Below are 19,259 nucleotides of genomic sequence, written 5' to 3'. Positions count from 1 at the left end.
ATTATCCTTACAGGTTTTAAGATGATACCTGGCTGAACACAGCATTTCGCACAGCTTTGAACCGTGGTTACAGTTCCTAAGGTTCTGTTGACAGAACTCTGGTCTCCTCACCCTTACCTTGGTGTCCTGTCCCTGTCTGGCTTTTCCCTCAGGCACTCATAATTCACCTTCTCTCTTAAGACTTCACCTCTCAGAATCATCGTCTGCACTCCACTCCCATGTTGACTAGATGACCACTCTATGCCCACTACCATGGAGTCCACCCGACTCCCCACCTACACACTTCCCTAGGGCCATTGATCTCACCCTAAAAAAGTGGGGAAGCCTGGTATGTTTCATATTAAGACATGGACAACTGAGTCCTCCCTTTTATGCTGGGTAAAGAAATGCTTCCTAAGGAGAAAAGAACGGAAGAAAGGAAAATAACATTTATTGAGCACTTTAATTGGCACTAGGCACTGAGTTAACTGTTTTACTTGAGTTGTCTCATTCATTCCCAACAGCCACATGAGGAGACCTGTTAAGAAATCCAAGCTCAGAGACATTAAGTAATCTGACAGTCTCACTGTTAGGAATAGGCAAAACCAAGATTCAAACCTAGTCCATGTAGCTTCAAAACTCACTCTCTTGCTCACACTACTGCTTTTCCTTCTTAAATCAAAACCTTACTAGTCAAATACCAGCAGCGTGATAGTGTTTTACCAAGACCATGAGAGGCTTTAATCTGGAAACTGGTAGAAGTTTCTTAACCTCTCTGTAAAAGCTCTACCAAATCCCCACTCCCAATAACAATCCAACAACTGACATTTATATAGTGCTTAGTTTACATAGCATTTTCACATATATAGCCCCACAAAGTCTGGGAGGAAGGTAGTATTATTAACTTTAAAGATGAGGGGACTGAGGCATAGCGAGACCAACACACCTGAAGTCACCCAGCCTGTGCAAAGTACATCTATGTTCCACACTGAGGTTCACTGCACCCAAACCTTATGTTCTTTCCACCCAGTAGTTGTGTCCTGCACAGGCACCCTCCCACTCTGTTCCTTTTGTTCTTCTGGGGACAAGATGGCATTCCAGAGCCTAGATCTCCCTTCATTCCTGTTCAAGATCCTACACTAGCAGAACTGTTCCCAGCCCTGTCCTTCATGGACTTCCAGTCCCTTCCATGTCTTTTTATCTTTTCTGTTTTGCTTCCCCCACCCCAAGTCACTCTTCTGTGATTCTACTTTTAACATTGTATCCTGAGGGTTAGAAAGGCCCTGCTTCTAGCAGTTTCTACTTTTGCACTAACAAAACCTGTTCAGTCTTCATGATAAACCTGTTTCCCAAATGCCTACCCTGATCCAAGGGTTTAAAAACATTCTCACAAACCCTCATAACAATGTTGCAAACTACATGCAACTACCTATCCCTCACAGGAAAGGTGGTGAGACTCAGTGATGTTAACTTAACCTGAAGTAACAGAATTAGGGAGTGTCAAGTGGGGATTCAAAGCCAGGAGTCATCTCCAAACTTAGTTCTTGTTAGTGAATCACAAATCCTTGTGAGAACAATGGCCATGCCAACTATAACCTGGCTGGGGTTTTGCTCAAATAACATGGTCAGAAGTGAAAATTCAAAAATGTGCAAAGGTACCATTCCCAAACCTTTGGTCCTCTGCTTCTAGACTAGCATGGACACCTATGCCAATCCCATCTCCTGCATCTCACACGGTGCATGCTGTATACATCCCAGGGTCTCCTTCCTGCCCTCTACCTGCCACTGCCACCTCACATAAACCTTCAGTACCTCTTTAGGGAACTATTTCCTTACTCTCTCTGATGTCTTTTGTTTTCATTAAATGTGTTTCAGATATTTTTAATATTGTTGAAAAGAAGTTTTATTAGATCATTCCCCAGACAGCAGTGGTGACAGTGTCCTTGCAAGTCATCAGTCAACAAAGGGTAGGGACTGGTACCATGTACAGGCAGGAGTGATGCTCAGGAGCTGATCAGTGTCTCATGGTGTGAGGAGGCAACAGCTTCTCCAGGTGGAAGGGGGGAGTTGCTCAGTTGCCTGCTGCAGCCTGACACTCAGAAGAGCTCAGACCCAACTGCTCCACGCCTAGGGTCCAGGATGCTGTGTACAGCAGTCTGAGTCTGAGTCTGGCTGAGCGGGCTGAAAGGCAACTGACACTTATTTAGGATGGGTTTAGGTACCGAGACTCTTTTGTCTCTAACTCAATGCATGCTTCTCAGGCACATTACTTCCTATTCTTCCTATGCTTATTTCAAAAGGGAAGGAATCACTGGAAATTTTTTAAATATCACCAAAACCAAGTCTCACAGTAAGTCACATAATAAATGTAACCACCACCACCACCACAGCTGTTTATTAAGTGCTTGCCAGGCACTGTGCTAAAGCTTTACAGACATTGTTTCGGTTAATCCAACAACCCTGAGGTAGATATTTTCAGTGGCTCCCTACCCCCACCCCCATATATCATTAGAGTTGAGGAAACTGAGGCTCAGAGAGGTTAAGAAAATCAACTGAGGTCAAATTCAGCTAGTAAGTAGCAAAGCTAGTAATCTGAACACATCTGACTCCAAAACCCATGCTTTTAAACACTATGCTAGATTTTTCCCATTGAAAGGAAAAGGGCACATGCTCCTTCTCAAAATATTAGAGCAGATTTTTGGTGGGGAATGGGGAGTGTTTTTAACTCCCTAAATCAGCTCTTGTACTCAATTCTTGGAGGAATGGAGAATAGTCTGGGGATAAGCTAACCACTTGGCCCCTTTCTCCTGTTTCCCACCCTCTAGGGCTGTTCTTATCTGACACCTCCCCATTCTTGATGCCAGACTACTCAATATGCTATTTTCCTTCCAGCAACCACTAAAATACCAAGGTCAGCCAAACTTGGTGACACTGGGCCAAAGACCTGAGAGAATTTAGGAAACATTCACAAAATGCCCCTCATCCCTGAACTGCTGGACCCTAAGGCACACAGATGCATTTAGATGGAAACACAAATTTCCTTTTTTTCCCAGCTTTCCAAGCCCAGCGCTATTCTGGGAATCTCCTGACCAATCTCTCTCACCCTTTAGGTCCATCCCCTAACCCATCCTGGAGGCCTCACTGATCATAAACTGGTGAGCTTATGGCTGACAATTTCTGAGAGAAATGTCCCCCAAAGTGCTCTGCAGGGATTCTATGACCTACAAGGATTAGGCAGAGCTGGCCAAGGACAAGAAGACAGAACTTCAAGTGTGAGACAAGATAAAGGTAAACCAGGATATACAAAAGGAACATCAAGGGGACAGAGCAGACACAACAAAAAGGGACTAACCAGGGGTAAATCAACAGAGCTACCTGAGGTCAGAAACAGAAGACGGACCCAAGAGGAACAGGAATGACCCCAGAGAGAGGGATCCTAGACGATCTATCCAAACACGAAACCAGTGGAGTTTCTGAGGGAAGGACAATTGGGAAAAACGCTTTGGTGAAGGGGCCACTGGAGAGCCTGGGCAGAAAGAAGCTGAGTAGAAACTAGGGGAAAGCTCTGGAAAAGGAAGCTGGAACATTCCTTTAGAACATGCAATCTGAGAAGACACAAAAGGTAAGTGAGCAGGGACAGAGGACAAACAGCTGGAGGTCTCAAAGAAAGGGACATGCATTGAAAGGCAAGAACTTCTCAAACTCCCTCAGTTATAACCAGGCACACCCCACTATCCACCCCATTTATTTACAACTGGTAACTGAGGGTCATTGACAGCAGCCCTTGTTAAATTCTGCACCAGATGTTGAAGGGTAGAAGAGCCACAGGTAAGGAACTTATGGAGGAGATACAGTCTAACTGTTGGCAATTTCACTTTCTGAGAGACCCACTGCCTTCACTTGAGGGAGCCTCTTATCTAAGGAACTTTCTGAGGAACAAATACCACTTGGTGCCAATTACTAATGTCCTTGAAGTTTGAAGGGACAGAGAAGAGAGGTGAGATGAGGTGACATGAAAGGATCTTGTTAGGATTCTCCATACCCTAAAACTGAGCAGTTAACTTCACCACTAAGTCACAGGTTTAAGCCAGGGACTTCAGTGCTCTCCACACAGCCACAGCTGTGTGTGTGCGTTAAGGGGGATCAATGTTGATGGGAGAAGTCTGGGATGACGTCCCTACCTGGAGAGTCCAGAGCTTCAAGGAACCTAGAAAGCTGTTCTCTCTACCCATCTTCCTCCTCTCTCCACATTGGTGTACAACACATATGGATGAGAACCTTTGCTTCTCTCATGTGGTTTCCTCTCCAACTAAGCAGAAATTCCTGGAGTTTCATAAAGAGCAGGTTTTATTCACACACCCTGATGTGCTGGAATGTGAAAAATACTTATCACAGGTGGGGGATCAAGAGTATTGACTACTATAGAAATATCTCCCACAAACAAAAAACTCATTGTTATTCTTCACCCTAAGGCTTCTATGGGACACCCATCTATCTCTATCTCTGTTGGCTCAAACCCAAAGATGTCTGTTTCTGTATCCATCTCAGGCTGAGAAATAGGCCCCTAGTTTGTTAAGAAATACAATCTCTGCCCACTTGTGGTAACACTGAAAGGGTATTTGGCTCAGAAATCTCTGGGGGACAGAGGGAGTGTCTCCCTACACTGGGCTGGCCTACTGGTAAGGATCCTTCCTCTCTCTGTCTTCTAACAGATTCAGATTAATGATCGCTCATTCCTAATTGTCAAATTTCTTTTCCTTCATCCTGTGTCTAATCACCAGTGACAGAAACCATTACGCAAATGAGAGCAGACGACTTCCCCCAACTGTTCGCGTTGGTAAAAACCTTGTAATTTAGAGCTCTGATTTGTAGGGGAAGCTGGTCTCCCCCAGGCATCCTGGGCATCTGCTCAACTGATGCCCAGAACAGCCCTTCCTCCACCCCCGAACTCCAACCCCCCAACAAATATTTGACTTTGCAAAACAGTATTCCCTCTCTACCTATTGGTGTAAAAATGAGAGCTTGCTGCATGGCTGACCTCTAGAGAGGCCCCAGTCCCCACTTTTCCTTGGCATGTGGCTTCCTGTGCTACTGGCTGGGATGGGGGCAACAATGTAGCAGTAATGTTTCATCTGCTAACAAAACTTGAATCTAAATAGTCCTACTCTAGGTGAGTAAAGGGAAGAGCCCCCATGTCTTTCCCGTGGGTAGGGGAGCAGCAGAATATGAATCAAAACTATGGATCTAGAATTAGAGCTTCAATTCTATGATGCAGAAGCACACTGGGAAGGGCTATGGAACCTATTCAAGGACATACCGTAACACAATAGAAAATAGAGCTCATTCCCCCATAGTTGCTCCTAACATTCCTAACCTGTAATATGGCTTCCCAAGCAGTTTTCCCATGTCTTTAGCTATAGTCTATATAGGGATTTCACCCCAATCTGGATCTTCACCTCCTTGGACTGCACCTGCAAGCAGCCACTAGAAGGTAAGGCCTAGGGGCAGGGCTGTGGCACAAGGGAATAAAGGAAGGTGGAAGAATCAACAATTTGGTGGAAAGGAAGGAGCAAGGGTTTGCAGCCAAACAGACTAGGTTTCAATCTTGATTGCCACCAATAACTTAATCTCTTTGAGCCCATTTCTTCATCTGTAAAGTGAGAATACCTACCTTGCAGGATAGTGAGGAACAAAGATCAAAGCACTAGGCACATATTAGGTGTCTAAAAATCAGGGTGGCTATTATAATTTCTCAAGGATCAGGAACAATCCTGCAAAGGTTCTCTCCCTCTTAACCACCTTAGGTCAGACCTGTGTTAGAACAGCACCCTGCGAGGACCAACCAGGTGGCACCTGATGCCCTGCTGCATCTCATCCACCTCTTTGAGGGATGAGCCAGGAATGCAGCAAACCTGTTGAGGAGAATGAAAATAATCTGCTCTTTCCAAGTGCGATTATGGCCAAGTTTATCCTCTGCCTTTCTCTTGCTGCACTCCTCTTTCCCCAGAGAGATGGAGGCATGGAGTTCACTGCAATCACATTTCCCAGCATTGGCTGTATTTGAAAGGGCTATACTTCAGAAGGTACCATGTCTGCACAACCATACTGTATCAGAAAACCCCAGAATGGGGTATTAAAATGAACACCCTCCCCAAAATACACACACAGGTGCGCACATGCACACATATATCTTCTCAGTCCATCAGGGCACTGTAAACTGAGTTTCAGGAGTGAGAGCCACAGCTCAGACACTGGAAGTAAAACCTTTGGCCGAAAAAAATAAAAATAAAAATGGTGGGAGCGAATAAAATCAGAGTCTTCCAATTTCCTCTTCCCTTCCAGAAAGAAAAGGATGTCAAAGATGGAACTGGAAGTAAGTAGACTCTTACTACCACTCTGCCCAATTCCAAGGGCCCCACTCCCACTGAATAGATGTGAATGATGGCTCTTTGACTTGTGTAATACTCTGCTGCCCTGCTGTAAATGCAGCCCTGAGAGGGGTTCCCATGAGTAGTAGAAAATGAAATTCTACTTCCATGCTCTACCAATTATCCTACTGAGGGTATCAGGGAACATTACAGTGGGGTCTGGCAGAGGCGCTGGCTTAAACAGGCAAGGCTACATTTTTTGCCCTTGCCCTGAGGTGAATGACAGGTAGTGAGATAGCTGCCTAAGCTTAACCCCATTTCATCTACTCAGCCAGGAAGCTCAGCAGTAGAGAATATGGCCTGGACAGGGAGGGACATAGGACCCAGAGGCTTTAGCCAGTCAGTCTCAGGTAGGTTGTAGTGAGACCGAACCAACATATGATGGCTAAAATCCGAGTTAAAAAGCTGCAGGCTGTCAGGTAGTACTTCTGGGGGCTCACACTGTATTGTCACACTGGAAAAGGTAAGCTGTAGAGAACCTTAGTAAACAGGGAGGCTGGCCAGTGTGTACACATGCATACCAGTGTGTAAAGAAGTATATGCATGTGTGTGCACACACAGGTGCACACATATACACACAAGCTTGTACCCCTAGAGCCTAGAGAAGCCACAGCTAGAACCCCCGCTGATACCTAGCAGAGGGGCAAGAGCTGGTGCTGAAAGAGAAAAATTGTGTTTATAATTTGGAACGTATACACAATGTTAGGTTCTTATGTTCCAAGGTTCCTTTCCATGTATGGCTTAAGCTTGGTGGTCCCAGCTGGAACCCTATCTAATCCTCTCCCACTGGAAGGCTATTTATATTTAGGCTCTCAAAAGCAAGCCTCCCTTTCAATCTCCCCCTTAGAGTACCAGTAGCCATTCCTACCCAGCCTAGAGCCTGACTGCAAAAACTGGCAGGAGACAGATTGGCCTAAGAGTTGGACTCTGTCCCTACAGCCCAGATGCAGTGCAGGTCCAAGAGCATCTCCTCTCTCAGGCTGAGGCACTGAGGTTACAGGAGATAGGGCTGAGAGCCAGACCCAGAAGAAGAGAACGAGGAAAAGAAACATTATGTGTGTGCATGAACACATACACACACATACATACACCCTGAAGTTGACAGACTAACAAACACAGACGTGATGACAACCAGAAGCTGGGACTCCACACACTGAATGCAGAACTTTAGGGGGTCAGAGAGGGAGAGTGATGGGGCACAAGAGGCAAGGGTGAGAAGTTCCTCCAAATGGGAGTGGAGTGCCAACCACCCTGCCTTGCCCCAAACACCTGCCTCCAGGGCCATGGCAAGAGTCCAGTCCATTAAGTGCAGCGTGCAATACTAGTGCTTGGAGTCTCCTGTCCTCATCAACGAAGCGGTGTGGACGGGATAGCAGTAACCTGGCAGGAGGCCTGGACCCCTGGCAGGCTAATTGTATCGGCCCTTGATCATTGTGTTCAACAAAGGTCCCACCTGTAAAGAGATAGGAGGAGCCAATCAGAATTGTCCTCTAGTCCTAGAAATTGAACTAGGAATTTCTAGAGATATTAAGTGTTCAGCCAAGGAAAGGGACAAAGTTTTTATTCAATCCTGTGAACCCTCTAAACAACCTTCCTAAAGGTCAACCCAATATTGTAGACATGACCCATCTTGGAGAGCCATCTTGCATTACCTTCCCTATCAAAACATCCTGTATCTGTAAGCAGCACCAACAGACAAGAGAAGGTCAAAAGAACTAATAATCTCCAAACACCCAAGAGCAATTCTGCGTATTTCTCCAATGTGCCTAAAGGATGCTGAATGTAGCCAGGCCTGTGACACACACCTGTAATCCCAGCAACTCAAGAGGCTGAGGCAGGAGGATTACAAGTTCAAGGCCAGCCTTAGCAACTTGGTGAGATCCTGTCTCAAAATAAAAATAAAAAGAACAGGGGATATATTTCAGTAATAAAGTGACCCAGGATTCAATGCCCAGTACAAAGAAAACAGCTAAATGCTTCTGTATCTTCAACAAAAGGCCATGTAATTGGGTCTGGTGCCATTTCCCTACTCCACAGGCATCTGTGGATGCCAAGGTTACCCTCAGGAAGGAGGTGAGAGCATTACAAATACAAACCTCCCCCATTTACCCAATAGGCCAGTGGTGTACCTGCGTGGGAAGCAGGTTTCAACACTACCTAGAGCAGCCTTGGCCAGCTGCAAGAGCACACGGAGATGCTTTACTGCACGCTTTCCGTTCCAGAAGAATCCCCTCAGGGGTCCCCAGCTGGCACACAATCCCCATGGGGAACATTACTACTAGCATGGAACAGATTATAATTGATCCGCCAGTCAAGCCCAGCCCTTACCAGAAAACAGGATTTTTAAACACACCCATAACCTCTATGGAGAGAGAGGACATCAGATACTGAGCGGAGTTATGGAGAATGTCACACCAACTCTGACTTACCTCTTGTGGGTTCCCCAAAGCCTCTCCAAGCATCTTTTCAATGTTTCTCATTATGGCAACTTTCTGATGAGCTTTGAGAGGATATTCAATTCTCTTAGGGGTAGGTGCCCCCTACAAAGAAAGCAGCAGCTCAGGAAATGCCTTTAGCAGTAGGCACCAGTGTCACCCACTCCACCCACTCCTATACCATTCTCCCTTCCAAGAAACTAATTCAATCCTCTTCATCTCCCCCAAAGACCTGGAGAATCACCTCCAAGAACAGCCAACAACTCCACAGAAGCTCCCAAACCATTTATTACACCTACCTCACCCCAGCCTCAGTTTCATCTGGGGGAAAAAAAGAAACCATATTCACCTTATACCAGAAGTTCACAGTGATGGTAATTCCCCCATTAAGTAATGACTCTATGTGATGCCACCTGCAAGAAAACAAACAAGCTCCTGTTTACTTTTCAAATGAAGGATAGAAAATTAGATACGAGACCAGTTAAAGGAAACAGCAAAGATGCAATCTTTATGCTCATCCTATAAAACACATGGGCTACAGGCAGTAGTGTTCAGTTTCTAAACACCAAAAAGGCAAGAACAGTTTCTTCAGCCAAAAGCCCTGGGATCTCTTTAGATTTGAGGAATGGTCCTCTTTTCCTGGAGATAGGATTGTCTTTTCCCCCATGATCAGTATGCTCACATTTGTATATGCCAATGGTCCTCTAGACCATATAAGAGCAATCCTGCCACAACTTAATAGACATAAATAAATAAAGCTTTCTAGGGAATGAGGAAGTTCCCAAGAGGCACCCATCCCTAGCCACCTCCTCACCAGTACATTGGGATGTAAAGAACATCACCAGGGCCAACCACTGTTTCATAACCAACCACGTTTTGGAAATTGGGAAACCTCTCGTAGTCAGGATTGTCAAAGTCCACCTAAGAGGTTCAAAACAAAAGAAAAAAGAGCAGTCAGTCAACAGTTTCTACAAGTAATCACTATGTACTAGTTACTTTGGTACTTAAAAAAAGTAAAAGATGCCTTTAAAAATGTTTTTAGAATTTATATCTAGCAGAAGATACAATGCACATTAAACTCTCTTTCAGAGAACAACATAAGGCAGCCCATCCTTGAATGTTAAATGATAAAAAATTCTAAGCTTCAGTGCTTCTGAGATCCAAAGACCTGTAAGGAATTAGGACTCATCTATCAACAACCCTTCAGAAACTTTTCCCCAAAGAACAAATTCTAATCAGCAAAGACTTCATGAAGTAGCAAGGCAACTTTCTCCTCAAAAAGGAGAGGATGTCTGTAGCTGGCCACAAAGGCAAACACAAGCCTCACTTAGGTCCAGGAAACATAGTGACATAGCTCAATTCCAGTCATCCTTCTCTGTATCAAAAAGAAATAGCATATATGACAAAAACAACAATTAAATCCAATGGAGGTATATGCATTTTATTCCATGAACTTGTAAGCCCATCAGAGTAACCTGAGCCCACCAGCGTCACTGATGGGGTCTGCCTCTGAGAACTAGCTCTGTGGGCTGTTTTTACTTATAAACATCTGAGGACCAGCATAGAAGCCTGAATTATGTGAGCTGTACTATGAAATTATCCTCAGGGCTTATCGGTAAGAAATGATCAACCTGTAAACCAAACCTGGCACTGGGAAGGAGAAAGACATTCCCACCATTTAATTTCAAAGGCATTCCTAGAATCTAGAGTTATACACCCTTCTCAAACCACACAAGCTCACCTGGCTCTGTCTGTCACATGGGTGATGAACAGGATATGGATAGAGGCACTCAAACTGATCCGGAGGGAATAAGATGCATCGCTTATGGCCTTTTATCTGGGCAAAGAAGTTCTGTTGCTCATCATAGTGAGCAGGTGTCACATTTCCTGCAGGACGAAGGACATTTTCTTACCTAGAGTACTGGTTCTAGTGTACAGGCTAAACAGAAAGCTCAGTGCTGGAGAGAAACTCGGCCTACCCTCCCAGTTAAGGGTCCCAATCAAATTTTAGACAGAATCAGGGAAATTACAATGCCAATCTTAGCAAATTAGATGTTACATTTTTATAGATAGTAAATCTAGAAAACATCACAGGTAAGGGTCCACCATCAGCTAGCAAAGTAGATATTTCTAAATGATGGTTGCTGCTATACTGTAAGCAAGATCAAAATGTTACAGTCTGGCAGGGTAAGATACTACGTATACTTGTACCTTCTTGATTATGTCAAGAATTCAAGGGAAATAAAACAGAAACGACTGGTCAACAATGCATGCATTATCTACTCTGAGGAGTTAACCTGTCATTTTAAGTTGTATGAATAGGTTTTTGCTTTGGATAGCTCTTTTGGGACCTGGAGATTCCAAACCTTTGCTCCCACTTCACCATACATGTGGGATGCAACACTTCTCAATGCAACACTGGGGTTTACTGGGGCGGCTGACTCTCACTAGAAGGAAGCTTATCAGATCAGTGAAGAGGTTGTTGTATAATTTAAATTAACACATTACTTAAAATGCATAAATTAGTTCTCCCCTAGTGTTCTATGTCCCACCTACTCATGTATAACTGGATCACATCTGTATCCTTTGCACAGTCCTTGAGTAGAACACACACATCTGCACAGAGTTTAGAAAACACTCCCAGCCCAGCCTGGGTATGCCAAACAGCTGCCTTCTTAGCTAATGAGAGTTCACATGCATCCTCAAAGGAAAGGTGCTCTCTCATCTCTACCTGAGGAATTCACTTCCCTGCATCCTACTGTAGGAAAGGAAAGCAACAGAAAGGTCAGAATCAAGGAAACCAGAAATGGTTCATTCCTGGCAGACCAATTAAGAACTGGTTTCACAAGCTGTACTGCTGGAAACTTTTTATGCCCACTGTAGCAAAGGATTCAAATCTGAATAAAGGACAATGAAGGGAGAAGAGACTTCAGAGCTCAGTAGTGACTGATGAGTAATGACTCTGTTTCCTTGTTCAACAAAATTTATTTACCATTTGTTAAGGATGGGCATGACACTGAGCTAGTATGGAAATAAAAATGAGACAATGATCCTGCCCTGTAAATAGTGTTCTTTCTCCTGAATGGAGTCTAAATGTTTCCCTTTTTATTCAAAATTAAACAAAACAAACATACACCAGAAGAATACACTCATGTATTTGCTTATATGTGTATATAATTTTCTGGCAAGAAACACAAGTGACTAATAACATGCAGTGCCTCCAAGGAGGGAAACTGGGGCAGCTGAGAGACAAAGGTGGAAGACAGACTTATGGCTATGTTCCTATTTATGCAGGTATAAATATCTACCTAAATGGTTGAATTTATATTGGAAAAATAAATTTTCCCAACTTTTGACTGGAATAAAAATCTTCTGAATATAGACAGGTCCAAAAGAGAGTAGCAGCCTTTCAGAGAGGTCCCTAACGTCTCAATGTATGTACTTACACAGATGAGGAAGGGCAAAGGGAATTTTTTGTTTTTGTTTTTAGAATGCATGAATCTAGTTTAAAATTTATTCTCATTTCATTTTTGTAGCTACAAGATAGTATCATATTCCTTTTGGGGGATGAGGAAGCTGAGGCTTAAAAAAGTTTGGTGACTTGTACAGAGTCATGGAGGCTGGGGCTGAGCGACAGCGCACTTGCCTGGCATGTGTGAGGCACTGGGTTCAATTCTCAGCACCATATATAAATAAATACAATAAAGGCCAACTAAAAAAATTAAAAATAATAGTAATAAAAAAAAGAGTGGAGACAGGATTATAAAACAGGTTTGTGTGATTTTAAGCCATGATGCTTTCTGAAAGATTTCTTACCTTCCATGCCAATGAGCAGCAGGTTAGAGGTCAGCTGCCCCCAGCCACGTTTTCCCTGTTGCTTATTAATCCAGTTCCAGTTAAAACCCAAGAAGTCCATGACGATCTTCCTGCCCACAGTGTCATTGAGTGTTTGCTGCAGATACAACCTACATTCCCCAAGAAGAATATTCCATCAGTGCATGCACACACACACACACACCTGGCACGACCTCCTCATATCTGGAAATACAAACCCAAATCCACACCACACCAGCATCTCCCACAGAAAACAGCTATAATCATGTAATTTTAACCAACATGAGCTGGGTACAGTGGTGCATGCATACAATCTCAGTTACCTAAGAAGCCAAGGCAAGAGGATCACAAGTTCAAAGTCAATCTGAGCAATTTAAGGAGAACTTGTCTCAAAATAAAAAATAAAAAGGGTTGGGGATGTAGCTAGTGGTAGAGTACCCCTTGGTTTTGGTTCGATCCCCAGTACCAGAAAACAAACAAAGTCTCATTACGTTGCCCAGAACAGTCTTGAACTTGTGGGCTTAAGTAATCCTCTTGCTTCAGCCTCCCAAGTATCTGAGACTAGAGGTATATGCTACCATACCCATCTCAAAAGTGAATTCTAATTTAACTTCTCTGAGCTCTGTTCAACATCAACTTTAAAAAAAAAATTCTTAATCTTCTGTGTCACAGCATAAATCCTTTAAAAATCCTAGGTTCTCCACAATGATGTAATCACACACAGAATTTTCACACAATTTCAACTGCCTGGAAGTATTTCCACAAAGGCTAGAATGATGAATCTGCTTTGCTCTAGAGACTCACTCTCAAGGCCTGAAACATCTTCTTTGGCCTGTGATAGCTATGTGGTAAACTATCACTGTTCATCAAAAGCTGGTCCCACCCTGTGGAGAAGTTATTCTTCCATACCTGCTCAAAGCCAGGCATGCTTATTTCACTTGCTTTGGCCAGTGACACATTCAGAGAAGGGAATTATGTTGCTTCCAACCAGAATTTTAAAAAACAGTCTACACTACTCCACATGTGTTTCTGTCACAGCAACTACAAAGTTCCAGGTAGTAGCTACTGGGGCTATTTGGGTCCCAGAGTGAATAAGATAATGTAAGAACAAAATGATGTGATCCATGATGAACATAGTAGGAGTAAGAAACTGTTGTTGCATTTCCCTGAGATCTGGCTTGAAACTAGTTTATCTTAACTGATCCAACAGTTATCTGTAACAGCATTCAACAGTTGAAGTACAGAGGACACCTCACTGGGTGCATGCCCCAGGTTCCTAACATACCTGAGGAAAGTCACAAATTACTTAAGGGATATAAAAATGTATGCACATTTGATCAAGTTCCATAAGAAACATTAATAAGAGAGAAAATTTGGAGAGACAAGCAGCTCCGTCCTGGTCCTAAGAATGGCAAGCCCCTCAAGGGCTCAAAGACCTCTCACTGCCTAATATCATAATAGTTACGGCAATATTAATTAGAAATCTTAGTAAGTTGGAAACACTAGCTACATGGAACCATCAAGACTCAAACACAACCTCAGGGTTCTCCCTAAAGATTATCATGTACATATTTACACAAAAAAATTTACAAGTAACTTTTTTTGGGGAGTCAGGGACACTCCCCAAACATAACCCTAAACAATATTCCTATTATACTTAAACAACCTGAATGGTTAGATAGTGAAGTTAGTTGGTGTTAAAGTCAACTGATAAGGCAAAACCTTATGGTCATTCATCATGAAGTCTCAATGACTGTAACTGCCCAGAGGCAACCTTACAGAATGCGAATGAAGGCCATCTGGGACCTATAGAAGATGCTATCCTTTTAAGCTGGAATAAAGGCAGAAGAGAAGAATCATTCTCCTGAACGTTTCTTGTGTTTGCTATCTATCACTGATAACTGTGGAACAGCAAGTCTCCCTACCACTCTGATTTTCTGTAAACGAAGTTTCCCAATACCCATTTAAACCAGAATCACAACAAACTATACAACTTTTCATCATGAACTGTCCCCAGTCAGCACAATACTTTAGGACAAAGGCTGCAAACTGGCTATCTAAGAGCTAAATCCAATGATAGACATTTTTGTTTGGCCCCTGCAGCTTTTGGTTAAAAAAAAAAAAAAAAAAAAGTGAGACTACTGCCTACATTTAAAAGTTAAAAAATTTTAAGCAAATAAAAAATCCTCATTTTGAACCTCTTCGGAAAAATCAGAATATCTAGTAATCTGCAACTGCCCTCCCAAATGGAAACAAGCAAAGTAATAACTTCTCACTTGAACAGTGTGTGTGTGTGTGTATGTATATATACAAATATATACATACACACACACACACATACATATATACACACACACACACATATATGATGACTTCAACTTTATTAGTTTCCATCCAGACAACTTCACTCATTTCATTCAGCTGCCTGACTCTTCTAGACAACTGTGGCTCTCGCTGTTTGAAGAAGATGAGAAACTATTATAAAGATTCACAGCTTAAGTCTAATCATTTTTTCAACCCTCAAGCTAAAAAACCAGCTGGTTGTAGTTCCAAGAACAACTAAACCCCCCACAGGACAGAATAGTCAAATATTCACTTGTCAGATATACAGATATGGAAGATACCAATCTCCACTCCCCCAACTCTACCACATCTTCAAACAAGTTCAGAAAAGAAAAACGGATGCCTCAAATCCAGTGAAAAACCAAGATCTGGGAACTTACCTCTCGTCCCCACCTTGCTGCTGTATATCCTGCAGTTTCTCAACAAATTCATGAAATTTCATTTCCTCCCTGTTGGACCTCGGTTTAAAGTTCTGGAAATTAGCCATCTTCTTCTCATCATAGTACAAGAACTTGTGGGTGCTGGCACTGTACACGGAAAAGTCCCCGTTGCCAATATTCTCTTGTAGGTATTCAAGATCCCATTTCAGAGCAGGATACACAAGATTTGTGTCAGTCAGCACTACAGGTTCCTAAGTGAAAACATTGGATGAAAAGAAAGTAAAGAAATCCCAAGGTGCTAGAGAGCTCTCCTCCCATGATTCCAACTACTTCCCAGCTTCATAACAATCTCTCCCGTTAAGGAGTACTAACTCCTTAAATCCATTTTTCCTCTCCATCTCCCTTTAAGTCCTAATCCACGGACTGGCCAGTCCCCACCTCTCTCACCATTCGCCCCTGACCTCTCCTCCCAACTTGGTCTCTTCCCCCTCCCACTTTAGACGCGGCCCCGCCCCCCACCTCATTTTCGATGAGCTCCTCCGCGCGGGGGTCGCTCTGACTCAGACGCGGGATGGGCCGGGTCGGGAAGCTATAAGTGCGCAACTGCGATTCATCCCAGGCTGGGCCCTGGGCTTCAGCCTCTTCCTGGGGCTCTCCAGAGCCCGAAGCTGCAGCCTCAGCTGCTGTTGCCGCCATCTCTGCCGCTAGGGACGGCCCCGCCGGAAGCGGAAGCCCCGCCTATTCCGGACGAAAACCACAACGGAAACCATAGAGACGAACTGCAAGAGAGAGCTGTTCAAATACATTCAGGAGGCGGCGCGGAGGCCTGGGGGAGCTCCTCCTAAAGGTAACCTATAGATCTGCATCCTACGCTCCACTCCTGGAAAACTAGGGCTAGGCCTCAGTCCCACGGAATAGGGGTGGTCACCCAGTAAACTAATCCACAAAATATTGTTACCTCTGTGTTCCCAGACCTACATAAGAGACAAAGAAAGAGGAAAGTTTAAGCTTTAAACTTTACATAGATGGGGAGAGAAGCACACTTGACCCACCTAAAGATGTCAGAAGGAAGAGCAAATTGCTATGTTGATAGATGTTAGGCAAAGGCTGCTTGAAGGTTGAGGCTAAGTTGAATTCCTTTAAAATCAAGGGAAGAGCTGGGTGTGGTGGTGTGCTCCTGTAGTCCAGCTACTCCAGAGGTTGATACAGAATCTCTTGAGCCCAGGGCAAGCCTGGGCAACATAGTGAGATCCCATCTTTTTAAAAAAATAAATAAAATAAAACCAAGGTATCATTAGATTTTTCTGTCTATGCCACCATCTCTCCTGCTTGAATAAATTCTTGCCATGGGAACAGTGTTACTATTAGTGGCCAACCATGGGCCTCTCCCATTTCCAAACAATCTATATTGGTTATAAAAGGTCTTATCAATTACTCTTGCTTACTTAGTTCTTATGGCTGACTGTGGAAGGCCAGATTCTAAGAGGGATCCCAAGATTTACACCCCGTGTAATCTCTCCCCTTAAAGGAAAGCAGGACTTGGGAATATGATAGGGTAATACTGTTACCGCTGTTGACCGGTGACGAGTTCTTGCTTCCCCAATGTTGAAGAATAACACCAAAGAAGCACGCCGAGGCAAGGTCAGAGTAGAAATTAAAAGTTTATTAAAGGACAGCAGAAAAGACTTCTCCCGGAGGAAGAAGGGGACCCAAGAGGTGGAATCCGTGGAAGGGATGTTGTCTCCCCTTTTTATAGTTCTTTCAGTGATGGAATGTAGGTGGGAAGGACCCAGGGGTGGGACACAGGTGGGCCAAAGAAGTAATCTGGTCAGGAAGGACTTCTGAGTCAGCACCTTTTTGCTGGGGGCTGTTCATTAACATTTCTTTGAGGTGGACTTTGGCCTAGGGCCTTTTCGGGACTTCCATGAGTTGTCCTGTGTTTTCCCTGAGTCATTCTCCGCATGGTCTCCATTTTAGATTTCACTCGATATTATCTAACTACACTGACTACCTAACTTTAAATCTGGCTTCAATACTCTAATAATTAGATAACATTATATGGCAAAGATGTAATTAAAGTCCCTAATCGGTTAATTTCTGAGCTAATCAAATGGGAAATTTAGCCTGGGTAGGCCTGAATTTATCACTCAAGCCCTTTAAATCTGGGCCTAGGGCTGAGGATGTAGCTCGGGGGTACAGCACTTGCCTAGTATGTGCAAGGCCCGGGTTCGATCCCCAACATCACCCCCCCCAAAAGAAATCTGTGTCTACAGGTCAGAGACAGAAGAAGGTCAGAGAGATTTGACACCATGTATATCCTCTCTATTTACTTTAAAGGAGCAAACAGTTATATGGCAGAGAATGCTAGGTGGTCTCTGGGAGCTGATACTCTTTTTTTGGTTGACAGCCAGCAAGTAAATGGAGAACTTAATCCTACAAATGCAAATAACTAAATTCTGCCATTAAATATTGAGCTTAGAGAAGGACACAAAGCCACAAACGACCCAGCCAACATCTTGATTTCAACCTGGTGGGACCCTGAGCTAAGGACCTAGCTAACTAGTACCTGACTTAAAAAAAAAAAAAAGGAAAAGAAAAGAAAGAAAGAATAAACTGGTATTGTTTCAGCTACTAACTTTATAGTTTCTTTTAAGCACCTAAAATAAATTTTAACTTTTTATGAAGCAAGAGAAACTAACACACTAGCTTAAAACTATGTAATTATGCTATTTACTAACTATAATATACCCAGCTGGAGTTATCTCCAGTTTGGGACTGGGGATGGAAATCAGGCTTTAGTTTTATCTGCATTTTCACAAGAATATATTAATTTATAACATTGGGAATTAAAAATAAACCACTGCTATGGAAATCAGTATAGAGGCTCCTCAAAAGACTAGGCATGGACCACCATATGAACCAGCTATACTACTTCTTCGTATTTACTCTAAAGAATTAAAGGCATCTTACTACAGTGACACATGCATACACACTGAGAATTGTGCAGTGCTGAGAGCCACGGCCGAGTCTGTATGGCCCCTGGCATTTTGCCAACAGTATTGATTGACAGGCGAGGCATTACTATCCGCCTCTGCCGCAACTTTTGAGTTCTCGCACTATTTTGGAGTTCTCGTGGGGATTTCCGGGGATTCCCCGAGAGTTCCCATTGGTTGGGGAAGTGCAGGAGGAGGGATTTCCGGGAGAGATATTTCTGGCTGGGGGTTCCTGGACAAGCCTCGTGGCTTTGGGAGGATTCCCCGGGAGCTGTGTGAAGTGTTTTCCTGCAGTTTAAAAATAAAGTTTGTTCCTGCTTCAGTGGCTCGTGATTTGTGCCCAGCCAGACTGCGGCATTTGGCGGCCCGTGGGGGGAACGTCTGAAGCTTCGGGGTAAGTGAAATTGCTTGCCCCTAAGGGAAGGCGAGAGAATGGGTGACCATTTTAAAAAACAATGTGTTCTTGTTTTGATTTGTTTTGTGTTTGTTTCAAGCTGCCTATCCCTAGAATTTTCTCAGGCAGATTGGAAAAAATGGTTGGCTCAAGGTTTTAAGTTGTTCGCCCCTGAGGAAGAGATAGAAATAGACCACAAATGCACATGTCAAGAAAGTAGGAAAATTGATACAACGATTTTTTGTTCCGTTTTTGTTTCATTCTGTTTCGGTTTTGTTTTGTGTTATCTTATTGGGTTGCGTTATCTTTATAACAGATTAGAAATTAGTAAAAAACAAACTGAAAGAGTGTTAAGTAAATTGTTAGAGGTTCAGACCATGGAGAAAGACATTTTAGATCAAGCAAAAGAGAAGGTCTCTCAAGCTAGTCAGACAGAGGAAGAAAATTTAAAGGAAGAAAGCTTAGAGGAGAAA

At 43.4% G+C, this 19,259-nt stretch overlaps 2 protein-coding genes across 2 annotated transcripts in view; one reads left to right on the top strand and one right to left on the bottom strand.

Moving 5' to 3' along the window:
- Positions 1 to 413: 413 nt before the first annotated feature.
- The window catches only part of Hif1an (hypoxia inducible factor 1 subunit alpha inhibitor), a 23,675-nt gene continuing 4,829 nt past the window's right edge, over positions 414 to 19,259 (bottom strand). Inside the window, exons 3-10 of the mRNA XM_015494665.2 lie at positions 15,919 to 16,191; positions 15,400 to 15,650; positions 12,659 to 12,807; positions 10,584 to 10,729; positions 9,657 to 9,763; positions 9,192 to 9,255; positions 8,837 to 8,947; positions 414 to 7,860 (exon numbers count right to left, since the gene is read on the bottom strand). Coding sequence (XP_015350151.1) covers positions 7,816 to 7,860; positions 8,837 to 8,947; positions 9,192 to 9,255; positions 9,657 to 9,763; positions 10,584 to 10,729; positions 12,659 to 12,807; positions 15,400 to 15,650; positions 15,919 to 16,095 — 1,050 coding nt within the window. The 5' untranslated portion in view covers positions 16,096 to 16,191 and the 3' untranslated portion in view covers positions 414 to 7,815. The remainder of the gene's footprint in view (positions 7,861 to 8,836; positions 8,948 to 9,191; positions 9,256 to 9,656; positions 9,764 to 10,583; positions 10,730 to 12,658; positions 12,808 to 15,399; positions 15,651 to 15,918; positions 16,192 to 19,259) is intronic.
- The window catches only part of Ndufb8 (NADH:ubiquinone oxidoreductase subunit B8), a 12,489-nt gene continuing 9,457 nt past the window's right edge, over positions 16,228 to 19,259 (top strand). Inside the window, exon 1 of the mRNA XM_048807163.1 lies at positions 16,228 to 16,246. The gene's annotated coding sequence lies outside the window, so the exon portion shown is untranslated. The remainder of the gene's footprint in view (positions 16,247 to 19,259) is intronic.

The sequence above is a fragment of the Marmota marmota genome, unplaced genomic scaffold (genome assembly GCF_001458135.2).
Source record: "Marmota marmota marmota unplaced genomic scaffold, marMar, whole genome shotgun sequence".
Classification (NCBI taxonomy): domain Eukaryota; kingdom Metazoa; phylum Chordata; class Mammalia; order Rodentia; family Sciuridae; genus Marmota; species Marmota marmota.
This window is presented reverse-complemented; position numbering and strand designations above follow the sequence as displayed.